General features: G+C 40.1%; 1 protein-coding gene across 1 annotated transcript; it reads right to left on the reverse strand.

Annotated features, from left to right (window-relative positions):
* Positions 1–2,237: 2,237 nt before the first annotated feature.
* Positions 2,238–5,939, reverse strand: NPBWR1 (neuropeptides B and W receptor 1). The gene is made up of 2 exons (XM_047726808.1): positions 5,694–5,939; positions 2,238–5,486 (listed from the first exon to the last, which is right to left on the reverse strand). The coding sequence occupies exon 2, from the start codon at positions 5,308–5,310 to the stop codon at positions 4,315–4,317; it is 996 nt and encodes a 331-aa protein (XP_047582764.1). The 5' UTR covers positions 5,311–5,486; positions 5,694–5,939; the 3' UTR covers positions 2,238–4,314.
* Between the last annotated feature and the right edge of the window lie 10,643 nt (positions 5,940–16,582).

Consider the following 16,582-nt stretch of genomic DNA (forward strand, 5'->3'; position numbering starts at 1 on the left):
AAATGTACCTCGCACTAAACTGAAGGACAGTGTCATCCATTGCAAAACTCCATTCTATATAAACAGAAGTCCCATTAACGTTCTATCTTTCATAAATGGTGCATCCTAGAGCACAACTCCATATATATAAAGTATGCACATTACAATCAGTTGAAGGGAGAATGCAGCCAGTCCTGGTCCAGAAATTTTTATTCTTATATAACCTTTAACAACATCATGCACACCATGCACCTTCAAGATTCTGAATTAGGATTGAAGTTCTATTAGTTAATCTTATCCCTTATCCTCCCTTTGTATGACATGATGAAATAGTAGGTATATCTTGTTTAAGCCATTAAATATTTCAAAGACCTCAGTGTGTTCCATGGTCTAATAATTCTGAATTACACATGACAATCAATTTCATCTCTGTTGGAATAGGATGAGACAATTCCTAGAAAAGGAAACAGATGGCTCTGATTGGTCTTGATTAGTCTTTGTGCCTGGCCAAATGGACCCAGCTCCTTGTATGTCACTTTTCATCTATATAAAATGGAACTAAAATGTCAGACCCAAAGTTATCCTAGTAAAGGACCACTATGTGAAGCATTCTCTGATTCCTTCCTTAATCTGGATAAGCATAGATAAGTGCCATCCATGGTGGTGGGATATTGTTTGTTGTTTTTCAGGCATGTTGCTGAAGGAAGGGAGGTTTCTTTCCTTCTCTCTCTCTCTCTTTAGATATTTATTTGTTATTTATTTATTTATTTATTTATTTATTGGACAGAGGAAGGGAGAGAGAACAAGCAGGGGAAGCAGCACGCAGAGGGAGAGGGAGAAGCAGGCTTTCTTCCTACCTGGAAACCCCATGAGGGGCTCGATCCCAGGACTCCAGGATCATGACTTGAGCCAAAGCCAAAAAGTCAACTAACTGAGGCACCCGGAAAGCTTTCTCTGAATTCGAGGGATTTTCTGGTTAGCCCCTTCACCTTACACACATGAGAGCCATGTCTGTGCTCACTGTTAACTAAAATAGAAAAATGTGTGCCAATAACATAAGCAATTTCTCTCCCATCTCATTCTCTATATAAGTTGTTCAAATATTAAATAAACAAGGTTTGTGATTATTTGACAAAAGCTTATCATGCTTTTTTTGCCCGTCATATGTCACAGAGCTTTTGTGCTAATCAGCAATTAGACGTCATTTTCACAATCAACTAAAATAAAGGGGGGGTGTTCATTCTTAATCTTGCCCTGTCAAATACTTCTATTTATTCACTACTTACCCATTAGATAACTTTTCCTCAAAGGCACTAAGGTGACTAAATTATGGATTCCATATTCTCAAGCAATAGAATATTCACTTATCACACAGAATACTTCAACTATTTTTTCAGAATATTTCATTTTTTATTTTAAACTGAGCTTCTCTCAGTGTGGACTAATAGCATTTTTGTATTTTTCAAGCAAAAGCTTAAACACACACATTACATAAGTTTACTAAACTAACTAAAACCAAATAGACATTTTTAAACATCAGAAATTGTATAATCAAACAACAGTTTACATGAAGACCGCAAGAATTCAACACAGAGTTAAGACCTTTTCAATAGAATGATATAAGTAAAATCTATTTGTACATGGCTGTTTGTGTATTTATTCTACTTAGTACCTAAGACGTAAAAAGCAAGTCTGAGACATACAGTTTGGGTTTTCTATATGCTAATATGAAGGCAACAAACTAGAAATAATGACACAACGATTTATCCAATGACTTGGAAAGCCAAGGTGAAACTGAACCGAGTTCTATTTAATCCCCCGCATACTGTACTAGGACCCCTACCCATAACTTGCTGTGGCCAACACAGTGATGTCAGTCCATCTTTTCCAATAGTCCTCTCCAAGATTCTGAGACAGCCCCAGGTGAATCTGTGGTTGGGATGACACAGGAGACAGATGAATTACTCAGCTCTCTCCCACTCTGTGTCCAAAGAATGTCAAACTACAGCTCCTGGGTTGATGAAAACAGGTGAGGTTTCAAATCCACATGACTGCAACTGGATGTGTTTGTGGCCAAATATCCACTTGACTCTTTGTCCATCACGTTAGATGTAGAAGTTACTCTAAACTTAAAATTTGAATTAAAAAAAAAAAGTACTGAGGATTCATAAAAGAATTTTGTGAGTAATAAAGAAAATCAATAAAATATTTCCAAGAAATATGAAAGATACTGCAATAAATTCCAAGAGATCTGAAGCCCACCAGCAAAGGATTGCTCAAAAGTACATCATTCAAAATGCAATGGAGACATACAAGAACAAACAAAACTGTATTTTGGACAACTTACTACTATTGGTTACTGGAGTGGGTTTCTAAATTTATGTTTTTTAAACTGATAGCTATGAATTACTGTTTCTAATAACTCTGAGGGCCAAGGAATAAATTGCCATTCACTAAAATTAGAAAGGGAGCTTACTTTCTCCCACCCAAAAGAGATTTTTTTCCCTTCCATATACTTTTACAAGGTATTTTGTAGCTAAATAATTGATAAATTGAGTCATGCCCATCAAACAAAGCAAGCTACACCTGCAGGAACACTCACTCTTTTTCACACCTAACACTGCACTATAAGAAACAAGTATTTCTATAAATTTTCATTCTTGTTTGGAATTAATCCCAGAGAAAAACTATCCCTTTGAAACATTGTAATCAAGGGCTATAGTTTGGTTAAGCCTCTGCCCTCATGTCTGAGGTGTAAACTGCAAATGGTTGGGTAAATCTAAGCCTCTGTCCTCTCTTAATCCATTTTTGTCTTCCATAAGAGAAGATAAAAATAAAGACAGGGTGCTGGCCGGGCTCCCTCGTGATTACAGTACTAGATTATTTACCAGGTTCACCTGACTAGCACTAAGGAATAAAGCATATGTAATTGATAGCTCCCTGTGGAAAGGAATCCAATAGAGAAAAATATGAAGATGTCAGTCATTTCAGCCTCCTGGTTCTCCCTCAAGCAAAAGGGATGAATAATATGAGGAGAAAGGGATCGAAGGAACGGATACACATTTCACTTTTTAATCTCATTTTGTCCTCAGAAATTTGTGAGATTAGGACATATGTATTTATAAACTCAGTCCTGAAAAATAACGTTCGCACAAAGAATTGCAACGAACTGGTCCAAGTAGTATGAAAGGTCGCCTGGGGCAAAGGGACGTAGCAGTACTGGACTCAATTGTGGAAAGCAGAGAAGATAGGTAACCCAGAGGTGCAAATTGCCTTTTTAGTAGGTGCGGAGTTCTATTCTCAGGCGCACGGCGCGGAACAGCAGGCCCCGCAAGGGGGCGCCACAACAGCGCTCCTGGGAGCCTCGCGGCTCGGGGCCTCTCAGAGCAGGGCGAGCCAGGTTCCCCCAAAGTCTGAGAGTCATGGAGCGTTTTCGAGAAAGAGTAGGAGTAGGGAAAAAAGGAAACGCAGAAATAAGAGGAGCTAAAACGGGAAGAGGGAATTATCACAGTTCTCATCACCATTGTAGGTAGTTACAGCCAAGCTCCAACCTCCTTTACCCAATCCCACGCCTCCTCTACACACACACGCACGCACATACACCCGCACGCTCCACGAGACCCCCGCTCCTCAGAGCGGTGGGCGCCGAACACAGGAGACTTGACCTTTTCCCCAGCTATTAGGGCAAGCGAAGAAGTGCTAAAGGTCCTGGCCAGGCTGCTCACGGGTTTTGAGCAAAAGCGCAGGCAGTCGCTGCCGTAAAACGAAGTAGCAAGGGTGCAGGGCGAGCGCGGAGCCGACTCCTAGGGGCTCCCCCGGCATCCTCGGGACTCTTCTAGCCCCCATCCCCACCTCCGCCTCCGCCTCCCTGTATCCAGGGATAGCGCCGAGTGCTCCACCTAGGGCCTGAGTTGAGAACGCCCTGGGCGGGTGGAGAAAGGGGGAAGGGGCAGAGGGCTCCTAGCATCACTGCCGCCCTCTTCCTCCCTTCCCGACCTCCCTGTCAAATTCGGGGGTCAACTCGGTGCCCTTTGGCATTAGGGAGAGCTCCGCTTGCGTTCTCGTTCTCAACAGTTCTCATACTTAGCGTGGTCCTGCATTATCTGGAGGGTTTCGTATATTCAAACTGAGGGAGCAGCCCTAGTGCGTCGGATTCCCTGTTTGAGCCGGAGCCCAAGAATCTGGATCTTTAGCAAGTTTTCGGGGTCGGGGGCAGGAGCCTACAGCTCAGGAAGGCCTCCCGAGAGCCGCGGGCGCCTGCTCCCTCTGCACCGGCCGGAGCTGGAGCAGCCAGGACTGGGGCGCAGGGCGCGCGAAAGGGTGTGGGGAGGAGGGTTAAGCGGCAGCCCGGCAGGCCAGCAGCTGGCGAAGGCTCCTACGGAAGCTGTCGTCCAGGAAGGCATAAAGAAAGGGGTTGAGGCAGCTGTTGGCGTAACTCAAGCTGGTGATGAAGTAGGAGAGCGCGATGACAAGAGGCGTCTGAGGGAGGTCAGTAGTGAGCGCCACCACGGTGCTCAGGTGGTAGGGAGTCCAGCAGAGGAGGCACACGGCCAGGATAGCCACCACCAATAGAGTCACCCGCTTCTTAGCGCGATCCAGAGCCTTGGCTTGGCTGTCCAGCCGTATGGCGCGCAGTCGGCACAGCAGGATGCTGTAGAAAACGCAGATGGTGGACACGGGGATGGCGAAGCCGAGCACAAGCGTATAGAGGCGGCTCGCCCGCCACCAGAAGGCCTCTGGCTGCGGGAAGACCAGCACGCACTGGCGCCGGCCCTGCTCGTCGTCGAGTCGGGCGAAGACCGCGAAGGGCATCACGACCAGCGTCACGAGTCCCCACACGGCCAGGCTCACTGCGCGCGCGGCACTATACGTGCGGCCAGCCACCCGGCGTGACTCGGCGGTGGCCAGCACTACCAGGTAGCGGTCGGCGCTCATGACCGTGAGGAAGTAGAGGCTGGAGAACGTGTTGTACTGGTCGATGGCCACGATGAGCTTGCACATGAGCTCCCCAAAGGGCCACTGCTGCAGCAGGAAGTCAGCGATGTTGATGGGCAGCACGAGCGTGAAGAGCTCGTCGGCGATGGCCAGGTTGAGGATAAACAGGTTGGTGACGGTCTTCATGCGGGGCGCCCGCAGCAGCACGTACAGCACTGCCGAGTTGCCTGCCAGCCCCACCGCACAGATAACCGCGTAGACGACGGGCACCGCCACCGCCAGCGGCTGAGGCAGTGGCGGCAGCGGCGGCGGGCTCGATGCGTTGGGGCAGCCCAGCGCAGGGCTCAAGCACGACGTGTTGGCTGGCCCCAGCTCCGAAAATGACGCGTTGTGCATGCCGGCCAGGGCAGAGGGGCCGGCGACCCCGTTTCCTCCACCAATGCCCGGCGAGGCGCTGCAGTTCCCCCAGCCCGCGTCTGCGCGGACCTGCGCTCCAAGTCCTTCTGCCGCTTCCCCGGGGGAGGCTCGTTCCTGGCAGTCCTTTTAGCCCACAGTCGCCGCGGACTCCCGGGCTGCAAAACGGAATTGAAAGCACGGGTTATGATGATCGACGTGCGACTATACCGAGAGGTGCGGTTCCGAGGAGAGGGGAGGGGAAAGGAGGGGTGGCGCGGCGCCCCAAATCTGCCCCCATGTGATGGTTCTCTGCTACCTGTTGAAATCTTATTCTAACCAGTTGAATACATCGAACAAAGTCCTACAGAGTAAAGAGTCCTTACCCTTTATAGGAAAAATACAAACCCGTCTCTTCTTCTTTAAGACGCCCCTGGCCGACACGGGTCTCCTAGGTTCTGTGCTACCTCCTTAGTAGCAAGTTCAGTAGCAACCTCTATCTCACTCAGGAGCTCAAGGAAGGGGCTCCTTTTCTGGAGGGTCAGGAGAGGAGGCCGCCGGCTGCGGTGACCGCTGTGGCAGCAGCCAGCCGAAAGTCCCCTTCACTGCTTCTGCCCCAGGCGCCAGCTCGCGTCTCCACCCGTTCAGCCTGCGCGCCTGGAAGCTTAGGGATGGCGCAGCCGCAAGGGCTCTGCACTGACCCAACCGCCTCCCGCACCACCCCCACCCCACCCCTGCGGTGGGACAGAGAACCGCATTACTCATAAACCTTTTTTCCCTTCCATATGAACGTCACTCCACTTGAATTAATAATAATAATAAAAAAAAACCTCTCCTGTTAAGAATTAAATTTAGGAGAAACAAAGCAAAGATATTGGTGGTGGTCTCTTTTAATAGAGCAATGCAGTTGAGGCTCCCATTCTATAGTGCATATTTCGTAAAACGTTCAGGTTGTTCAACACACTACACTGATTCTCAGACACGCATTTCTGATTTTCCTGGTAAGAGAATTACCCGGCAGTGGTAGCAGTGTGGCCAAGCGAGGCAAAGCAGGGGCAGATATGGGTGGGGCAGATTTGGACTGCAATGTTCCTACCTCACAGAGCCAGAGTTCTTTGTCTAGAAAAAGGGGAACTCATCCTAGGCCACTCACCTTTGAGGACAGAGTGAAATTAACTCAATATGAGTTCTCTTCAGTTCCTATTTTCTTCCTCCACCTTCCCTTTGGGAGAGCAGCAAATTAAAACACAGGATTCTATCCTACTTCCCTCAAAAATTTTTCTTTCCCACAAAAGCAGGCGAAGTCCAAATAAAGTGCATTTTTTGTCCTTTATGAAGCATTTTTAGGGGAGAGGTCCTAAGATACTGAGGAGAGTGAAAGTGCCTTGGAAGAAGCCTCTGGGGGCAGAAATACAAATGTTTTCCTTTACCCATTCATTGTGTTTTTCCTGGAATCTTCATAATTCAGCTCCCCTGCAGTTTCACGCTTTGTATGAAGAAAGTAACAGGAAAGTCAGGCTATGTCCATGAGGTAAAATATATGAGAAAGCATCATATAACATTAAGCAAAACAAAAAAGAAAGTGTATACATTATATATATATATATATATATACATATATATATATATATATATAATGTGTATATAATACACACAGATATGTATATCTGTGGGTATATATGTATGTGTGTATACATACATATATATGTATATAGTTATATAGTTGCTTAGTTTTCAAATATTAGGAGATTTTCCAGTTTTTTAAATCATTGATTTCTAGGACTAAGCTAGAATTACAATGTGAACAGAGTACATACTCAATATGATTTCAGTTCATGGGTAGTTGTCGAAACACTGCCCTGCAGTATATAGTTATTTTTCTAATTAGTTCATGTAAACCTGAAAATAATGTGTGTTCTGCATTTGTTGGGTGCCAAACTCTAGGTTATTTCAACTAGTCAAATTTACTATTATGTTCCTTACATCTTCTCTTTTATTGGCATTTTATCTGATTGCTTTATGAGTTATTGAGAGATACTTTTAAAAAATATCAGTCAATGATTACAGATTTCTCTGTGGCTTAACTTTGTTAATTTTTTACTGCATAATTTGATGCTGTTTTATTAGGTGCACACAGATTTAAGATTGCTATATTTTTCTGTGGAATGAACTCTTTTCTCATTATAAAGTATCCTTTAACTGGGTTACTACTTGTTGTACATAGTTTCTTTTGTTTGGTAATATTAAAATTATTTCTCTTAGTAGTATCATGGAATATCTTCTCTTAAATCTTTTTACTTTAAACATCTCTTTGTCCTTATGTCTAAAATATGTCCCTTATAAACATAATAAAGGGTTTTTGATCCAATCTGACAATATTTGTTTATGAATTGGAATATTTAGTTCATAATGTATTTAATGTAGTATTGGCAATATCTGGTATACCTACAATGTTATTTTTTGTTCTGTTTCTCCTCCATTGTTTTCATAATTTTTTCCCCTTTTAATGTTCTTCTGGATTAAAATTTATTATTTTATTATTCAGTTTCCCATATTTCATTAACTTATTAGTTCTACATGCATTATTCAAATGGTTGAAATAAAAATTGGATATGAAATTCTAGATTTTCCATTTTTTTAACAGTTTAAATGACAGTACATTTTCATTTTGCATCCATTATTTCTATTGGAAAATTGGTTTCCAGTCTTACTGTAGCTCTTTTGAAGGTATTTTTCCTTTCTTCTGTAACTGTTCTTAAATTATGTCTTTGATTTCATCTTTTGGCAGGCAAATAAGATGAGCTAGGAGTGATTTTCTTTCCATTTATGTAGGTTTGGATTTTTAGAGTTTCTAAATCTGAAACTTGATCTTTTTTTGTATTCAGTTTTGGAAAAACCTTAGCATTTTCTCTTCAGTTTACTGCTTTGTCCTCTCCTCTCTCTTCCCTCCTACTAGGACTCCAGTTACATGTGTGTTAGACCTTCATCCTCTTTTTTGCATTTCCTACCCTTCTCCCATGCTCTACTTCAACCTGGTCCTTAAACCCTGGCCGCCGCTGCTGCGTTGTTGTTGTTGTTGTTGTTGTTGTTGTTGTTGTTGTTCTTCTTCTTCTTCTTCTTCTTTAAGATTTTATTTATTTATTTGACAGAGAGAGAGAGAGAGAGGTCACAAGTAAGCAGAGAGGCAGGCAGAGGGGGAGGGGCAAGCAGGCCCCCTGCTGAGCTGAGAGCCTGATGCCGGGCTCAATCCCAGGATCCTGAGATCATGACCTGAGCCAAAGGCAGAGGCTTTACTCACTGAGCCAACCAGGTACCCCAAATCCTGGGGTTCTTGATTGGTCCCCAATGTCTTCAAATAGCTGTCAAGTTTTTTTCTCAGTTTTTATGGTAGCTTATAACAGGAGGGTTTGTATGATACAGCTAATTCATCATAGCAGAAGTTAATATCTAAAGTTTTCTATACAGCACAATGCCAAATTAAAAAGTATATGTGTGTGTGTATTTTCATACACAAAATTATGTAAGTATGTGTAATTATGAAAGCATGTACATCAAAATGTTAAAAATATTTTGGTAGGATATAAATATGGCAGTAATTTTTATTTTCTTTGCCCTTTTCTGAATTTCCCAAACATTTTTATATACTTTCATGTTAGTAAGAAATATATACTTTTATATTAGTAAGAAAATAATATTTGTAAAAATTACTGGAGTAGTACTTTGCAGTCATAAATACTGACTAGTGAGAAGAAATTAAGAATATATAAGGAAGGTATTTCTTCCAGCACTTGTGAAATTATTACAAACACACATACACACACAGTGAATAAACAGATTTATAAAATACATTTTTAGAAACATACTTATATATCCTGAAGTTCACCCACAACATTGCCCCCAAAGAGATTTCCAATAACAATTTGTACTGCTTGAAGCAATTTTTTTTAATAAGAAAATGTTAAATTCCAACTTCTTGTTTTAAAACATATGCAATTAAATATATGAATTTTGAGTCCTAAGAATATTAATATCTAATATAATCAGTATGTCTTAGTTTAGTGTTACTAAAACTTTCAAAATTGTTTTTCCTCAGCTCAGAAAAAAAGTGTATTCAAGACAGAAATGAAAGGGTGGAAACATCAAACTCATAGGACTTGTCATGGTGAATATTTTGTCCCTAAAATCAGCAATAGGATAAGGATGTCTTCTCTCCACACTTCTATTCAACTTTATATGGTAGGTTCTAGCCAGTATAATGAGGAAAGAAAAATAAAAAAGCATTCAGATCGGGGACAAAGAAGTCAAGCTGTCATTGTATGAAGATACCATAATTATCTATTAAGAAAATCCTATGGAATCTACAAAAACAACACTAGAACTAAATGAATTTAGCAAGAATGCGGGATACCATTTAAAGACCTATTGTATTTTATATACTAATAATATATGAGCAGAAGTTTAAAATTTATTTAATTTTTTTGATGTGCTATTTGTTTTAATACCAACAGTGAATATGCAATATACACAGTAGATAGAAAGAATCAGCCCAGGAGAGTCAGGGAAAGCTGGGACAGGCGGTCATTCTTAGATGAGGACCTAGGGATATATCAGATGGAAAGTGATGGGAAGGAGAGTGCAAGTAAGTGAGGACATTGCAGACAGGGTACATGGGCTAACTAAGCAATGTGAAGTGATTGTATTCTGTGAATATAAAATGGATAAGGATGATTTTTATTTTGGCCGAGGGTAGTATACAAAGATTTCTGTTAAATACATCATTTTAATACAAACATCAGGAGGGTGGGGTTTTTTATTTTATTTTATTTTTTCATTATGTTGAGTTAGCCAACATATAGTACATCATAAGTTTTTGTTGTAGTGTTCAGTGATTCATTAGTTGTGCATGATACCGATTGCTCATCTCAGCATGTGCCCTCTTTTAACCATTTACAGTAATATCAAACAGTACTTAGAGATTCATCTTACAAAAGATGTGAAAGACTTATACACTGAAAATTACAACACATTGCATAAAGAAATTAAAAAATACCTTAAAAAATGGAGAGATATTCCATGTTCATAGGTTGAAAGACCAGTATTGTTAAGATGTCAGTCCTCCCTAAATTGGTCTATTTAGTGCTATTTAGTGCTATTGAGTGCTATTCAACAATAAAAAGGAATAAGGTAAAGATGCACACACTGTAACATGGATAAATTTAAAAATGAGGTATGCTAAGTGACAGATTCCAGACAAAACAAAAATAAAAACAAAACTCCATATGATTGTATTTATTAAGACTCTGGAAAATTGGGGCACCTGGGTGGCTCAGTGGGTTAAAGCTTCTGCCTTCTGCTTGTATCATGATCCCAGGGTCCTGGGATTGAGCCCCGCATCAGGCTCTCTGCTCAGCAGGGACCCTGCTTCCTCCCCTCTCTTTCTGCCTGCCTCTCTGTCTCCTTGTGATATCTGTCTGTCAAATAAATAAATAAAATATTTTTAAAAAAGACTCTAGAAAATTCAAACACTCTACTGTGACAGAAATCAGATGAGTTTTTGCTTGAAGAAAGGAATGGAAAGTACAGGGCAGGGAGGGACAAGATAACAGGATTACAAAGGAATGCAGGGAAATTTTTGTGTGAGAATTATGATATCTTGATAAAAATAATTAGAAAATAACATATGGGGGAGCAACTTGGTGGCTCAGTCAGTTAAGCATCTGCCTTTGCCTCAGGTCATGATCTCAGGGTCCTGTAATAGAGCCCTGTGTTGGGCTCCCTGAATAATGAGGAGTCTGTTTCTCCCTCTCCCCCTGCCCCTTCTCTCTCTCTCTCTCTCTCTTTCTCTTGTGCATGCACTCTCTCTTATTTAAATAAAATATTTTTTTTTTAAAAGAAAATAACATGGGAAGACAGGAGACAGGATTTGGCCATCTAGGGCAAGAAGTTGAAACTCAGACCCCTACAGAGGGCTCTCAAAAACTCCACCTAACAATTCAAAAGACAGAAAGGAAGGGGCGCCTGGGTGGCTCAGTGTGTTAAGCCGCTGCCTTCGGCTCAGGTCATGATCTCAGGGTCCTGGGATCGAGCCCCGCGTCGGGCTCTCTGCTCAGCAGGGAGCCTGCTTCCTCCTCTCTCTCTGCCTGCCTCTCTGCCTACTTGTGATTTCTCTCTGTCAGATAAATAAGTAAAATCTTTAAAAAAAATAAAATAAAATGATCTCCTCCAAGACACATTACAATAAAAATGTCAAAACTCAGATTTTAAACAAGAAGATCAAAGATCTCTGTGGTGAATACTACAAGATATTGATGAAAGAAACTAAAGAAGACACAAATAAATGGAATGATATCCCATGTTTATCAATGGATATAATTAATAATTAATATGGTTAAAATGATCATACTACCCAAAACCGTCTTTAGGTTTGATGTAATCCCTATCAAGATTCCAATGCCATATTTGACAGTAGAAAAAGCAATCTTAAAAATTTATAGGGAACTAAAAAATTCTCAAATATTCAAAGAAATCCTGAGAAAGAAAAACACAGCAAGAGGCAACATACTTCCTGATTTTAAGCTATATTACAAAGCTCTAGTAATCAAAACAATATGGCACTGGCATAAAAAGTAGACACAAAGGCCAATAGAATAGAATCAAGAGCCTAGAAATAAAGTGACGTATATGCAGCCAAATAATTCTACCTAAGCCAAAATTACTCAATGGAGAAAATATATTCTTTTCAATAAATTGTCCTGGGAAAATTGGGTATCCACATGTTAGAAAATGAAGCCACATTCCTACCTTACATCACTCACAAAAACCAACTCAAAATAGATTAAAGACTTAAATGTAAGACCGGAGACCATAAAATATCTGGAATAAAATATAGGATAAAATTTCTGGACATAGGTTTTTGCAGTGAGTCAATGAGTTTTGGTATATGACACTTAAAGCATAAACCATAAAATCAAGAATAAACAAGTGGGAGTATATCAAACTAAAAAACCTTCACACAGCAAAAGATACAAACAACAAAATAAAATGAGAAACAATAGAATAGGAGAAAATATTTGAAAATTGCATTTCTGATAAGGGATTACTATTCAAAATACATAAAGAACTGATACAACTCAAAAGAAAAAAAATTCACACAGCTAATCCAATTAAAAATGAACAAAAGATATGAGGAGACATTTTTCCAAAGAGGTTATTCAAATGATCAACAGGTACATGAAAAAGTGCTCAATATTATACCATTAAGAAAATGCAAATCAGGGGTGCCTGGGTGGCTCAGTGGGTTAAAGCCTCTGCCTTCGGCTCGGGTCATGATCCCAGGGTCCTGGGATCGAGCCCCACATCGGGCTCTCTGCTCCGCAGAGAGCCTGCTTCTTCCTTTCTCTCTCTCTGCCTGCCTCTCTGCCTACTTGTGATCTCTGTCTGTCAGATAAATAAATAAAATCTTAAAAAAAAAAGAAAATGCAAATCAAAACTACACTGAGATATTATCTTATACATGTTAGAATGGCTGTCATCAGAAAGATGAAATAACAAATGCTGATAAAGATGTAGAGAAGAAGGAACATTTGAGCACTCTTGGTGGAATTGTAAATTAGCACAGTCACTATATAGAGTGATATGGAAAATAATATGGAGATTCCTTGAAAAATTAAAAATAAGCTACCATATGGTTCAACAGTCTCATGTCTGGATACATAGCCAAAGGAAATAAAATCAATATGTCCAAGATCCAACTGCACCCACCCCCACATTCATTGCAGCATTATTTACAATAGTCAAGACATGGAAACAAACCAAAAGTCCATCAATGATAAATGGATAAAGAAGATGTGGGATAGATAGATAGAAAGATTAAAATGTGGTGCACACACAATGTGGCACAAGTGTATAAAGAAGATGTGAAATATATGTGTGTATATATTACACACACATAATGTGATATATACATTTATGTATATACACACCCAACAGAATACTAATCAGCCATGAAAAAAGAAAGAAATCTTACCATTTGTGACAAAGTGGATAGATCTCAAGGGCACTAACTGAAATAAATGAGACAGACAAATTCAAATAATGCATGTTCAACTTACATGCAGAATCTGAAAAATCCAAAATCTTGCAAACAGTGAAATAGTGGTTACCAGGAGTTGTGGTATGGGGGAAATGGAAAGCTATTTGTTAAAAAATACAAACTTCCAGTTAGAATAAGTTGAAATAAGTTCTGGGGATATAACAATACTGTACTATACACTTGAAAGTTGCTGAGAGTAAATGTTTTCACCACTAAAAAATAGGGTAATTTTGTTACATTTTGGTGATATTAGCTAACACTGTGTTGGTGATCATATTGCAGTATACAAGTATATCAAATTCACATTGTATACATTTAGATTATAAAATGTGTAAGTCAATTATACTTCAATTAAAGCAGGAAAAAATTAAAAACCATGGCTACAAGAAATGTTTTGGAAGTACATAGTGGTGATAGTTGCACTACATTGTGAATATAATTAATGAATAAAAAGAAAAAATACAAACAAAAAGAAATTAATCTAGACACAAACAGATATTATACCCTTCAAAAAATGAACTCAAAAGGATCATAGACCTGAATGTAAAATGTAAAACCATGAAACTTCTAGAAATTTTATATAGAAGAAAATCTAGATGATCTTAGAAATTTGGTTTTTTCTTTTTCTTTTTCTTTTCTCTTTTCTTTTTTCTTTTTTTTTTTTTTGCATGTGGGTGTCCTTTCTCAATTGAATTGTCTTTGTTCCTTTGTCAAAGATCATCTGACTACATTTATATAGGTCTATTTCTGGGCTCTTTGTTCTGTTCTGTTGATCTACACGATTGTTATTCTGCCAGTACCACACTATCTTGATTACTGTAGCTTCATAGTGAATCTTAAAGTCAGGAAGTGTCAATCCTCTGACTATGCTCTTCTATATTTGTCAGTTATTTTGGGTCTTTGGCTTTCTATACGAACTTTAGAATCACTTTGTTGATATTTACAAAATAACTTGCTAGGATTTCACTCTTAGGATCAAAATGAATCTATAAATTAAGTTGGGAAGACCTGACATCTTAGTAATATTGAGTTTTCTTATCCATGACCATGGACTATCTCTCCATTTATTTAGATCTTCTTTGGTTTATTTAATCAGAATTGTATAGTTTTCCTCATATAGATCTTATACATACTATATTAGATATTTGCCTAATTTTTTATTTCACATTATTTCATTTTTGATGCTAATAGAAATGCTGCTGTGTTTTTAATTTCAACTTCTACTATTTCATTTCTATTATATAAGAAATAAATTAAATTTTTCATACTAACCTTGAATACAACCTTGCTATAATCACTTTACTGTTGATTATTTGGGATTTTATACATAGACCATCATGTCACCTGTGAAACAGGACAATTTTATTTTATTTATTTTTTTTTAAAGATTTTTATTTATTCGACAGAGAGAGATCACAAGCGGGCAGAGAGGCAAGCAGAAAGAGAGAGGAGGAAGCAGGCTCCCTGCAGAGGGGAAAGCCCGATATGGGACTCGATCCCAGGACCCTGAGATCATGACCCGAGCCGAAGGCAGAGGCTTAACCACTGAGCCACCCAGGTGCCCCAAAACAGGACAATTTTAATTCTTCCTTACCAATCTATATATATTTTTTTATTTGCCTTTCTTATCTTATTGCATTACCTGGGATTTTTAGTATGATATTAAAACAAGAGTGGTGAGAGAAGACTTTCTTGCTTTGTTTCCAATCTTAAAGGGAAAGCATGTAGTTTATCATTAACTATGATGTTAACTGGAGGTTTTTGTTGTTGTTGTTGTTAATGTTCTTTATCAAGTTGATGAAGTTACACCCTATTCCTGTTGAGAGTTTATCATGAATGGGTGTTAGATTTTGTCAAATGATTTTGCTCCATATATACAATCAGGTGATTTTTTCCTCTTCAGTCTGTTGATGTGATACATTACACAAGATCCAAGAAAGAAAAAACTTGATAAGTTGGACTTGATTAAAATGGAAAACTTCTGCTCTGGAAAGGACAGTGTTAAGAAAATGAAAATGAAAGCCACAGACTGAATATTTGCCACACAATATTTGCAAAGCACATACTTATTAAAGGAGTTGTATCCAAAATATATAAAGAACTCTTAAAACTAAAGAATAAGAAAACAAACCACTGAAAAAAAAATGGACAAAATATCTAAACAGAAATCTCACCAAAGAAGACATACAGATGACAAATAAGCATATAGAAAAATGTTCAACACTGTAATTTAACAGGGAGCTACAGATTAAAATAATCAGTGATGTGGGGGGAGAAAGCAATATGGCAGAGGAGTAGGGGACCTTAATATCATCAGGTCCCAGGAGTTCAGCTAGAGAGTTATCAAACCATTCTGAACACCTACAAACTCAACAGGAGATCAAAGAGAAGAACAGCAATTCTAGCAACAGAAAAGTGACTACTTTCTGGAAGGTAGGATATGCCAGGGAGGTGATTTCTAGGCAATATAGAGGATGCTAGACCTGGGGCAGGGTGTGGGGGAGGGGCTCCCAGCAAGTGGTAGAGCAATGGAGCATAAAACCAGAACTTTTAGAAGTCTCCACTGAGGGATGTACCTCCAGAGGCTAAGCTGTGGGTGAAGCCCTCTTGGGGACAGTGTGGTCTCAGGACCTGTGGGGCCACAAAAAGACCACGGGTGTCTGAGTGTGGTAGAGCTCCCAGGTATCAGAAAGGGGAAGCTGGCTTCAGAGATGGAGCTGAGGAGTGGGATCTCAGCTCGGGGTTGCCTTAAACCATGATCCTGGGTACAGTTGGGCCATTGCTCTTTGAGCAAGGACCCACAGGTGGCAGATCCAGGGAGACCCCCTACTCCCTCACCTGGGAGGAACAGCATGGGAGTATGCTGCAGGAATCTGCTGGGTTTGAAGACTCCAAAGGTGGCTGTGTGCCAGAGATAGAAATGTTCAGTCATAGGCCAGGTGAGCACAGAGTGCAGCCAGAGGCCAGGGAGAAAGACGTGATTGACTGCTTTTCTCTGAGGGCATGCTGAGGAAGGGGGCCCCAAGCTCTCAACCTCTACAAGGCAAGAGATTGGGAGGCCACCATTTTCATTCTAGTCCTCCAAAGATGTATGGAAAGTGTTCAGGGAACAAAAGCTATCCAGAGCACACCTGAATAGATTACTTAGCCTGGCCCCTCATAAGGATTGTGCACCCAGCCTCA

Source organism: Lutra lutra, chromosome 4 (assembly GCF_902655055.1).
Source record: "Lutra lutra chromosome 4, mLutLut1.2, whole genome shotgun sequence".
Lineage (NCBI taxonomy): Eukaryota > Metazoa > Chordata > Mammalia > Carnivora > Mustelidae > Lutra > Lutra lutra.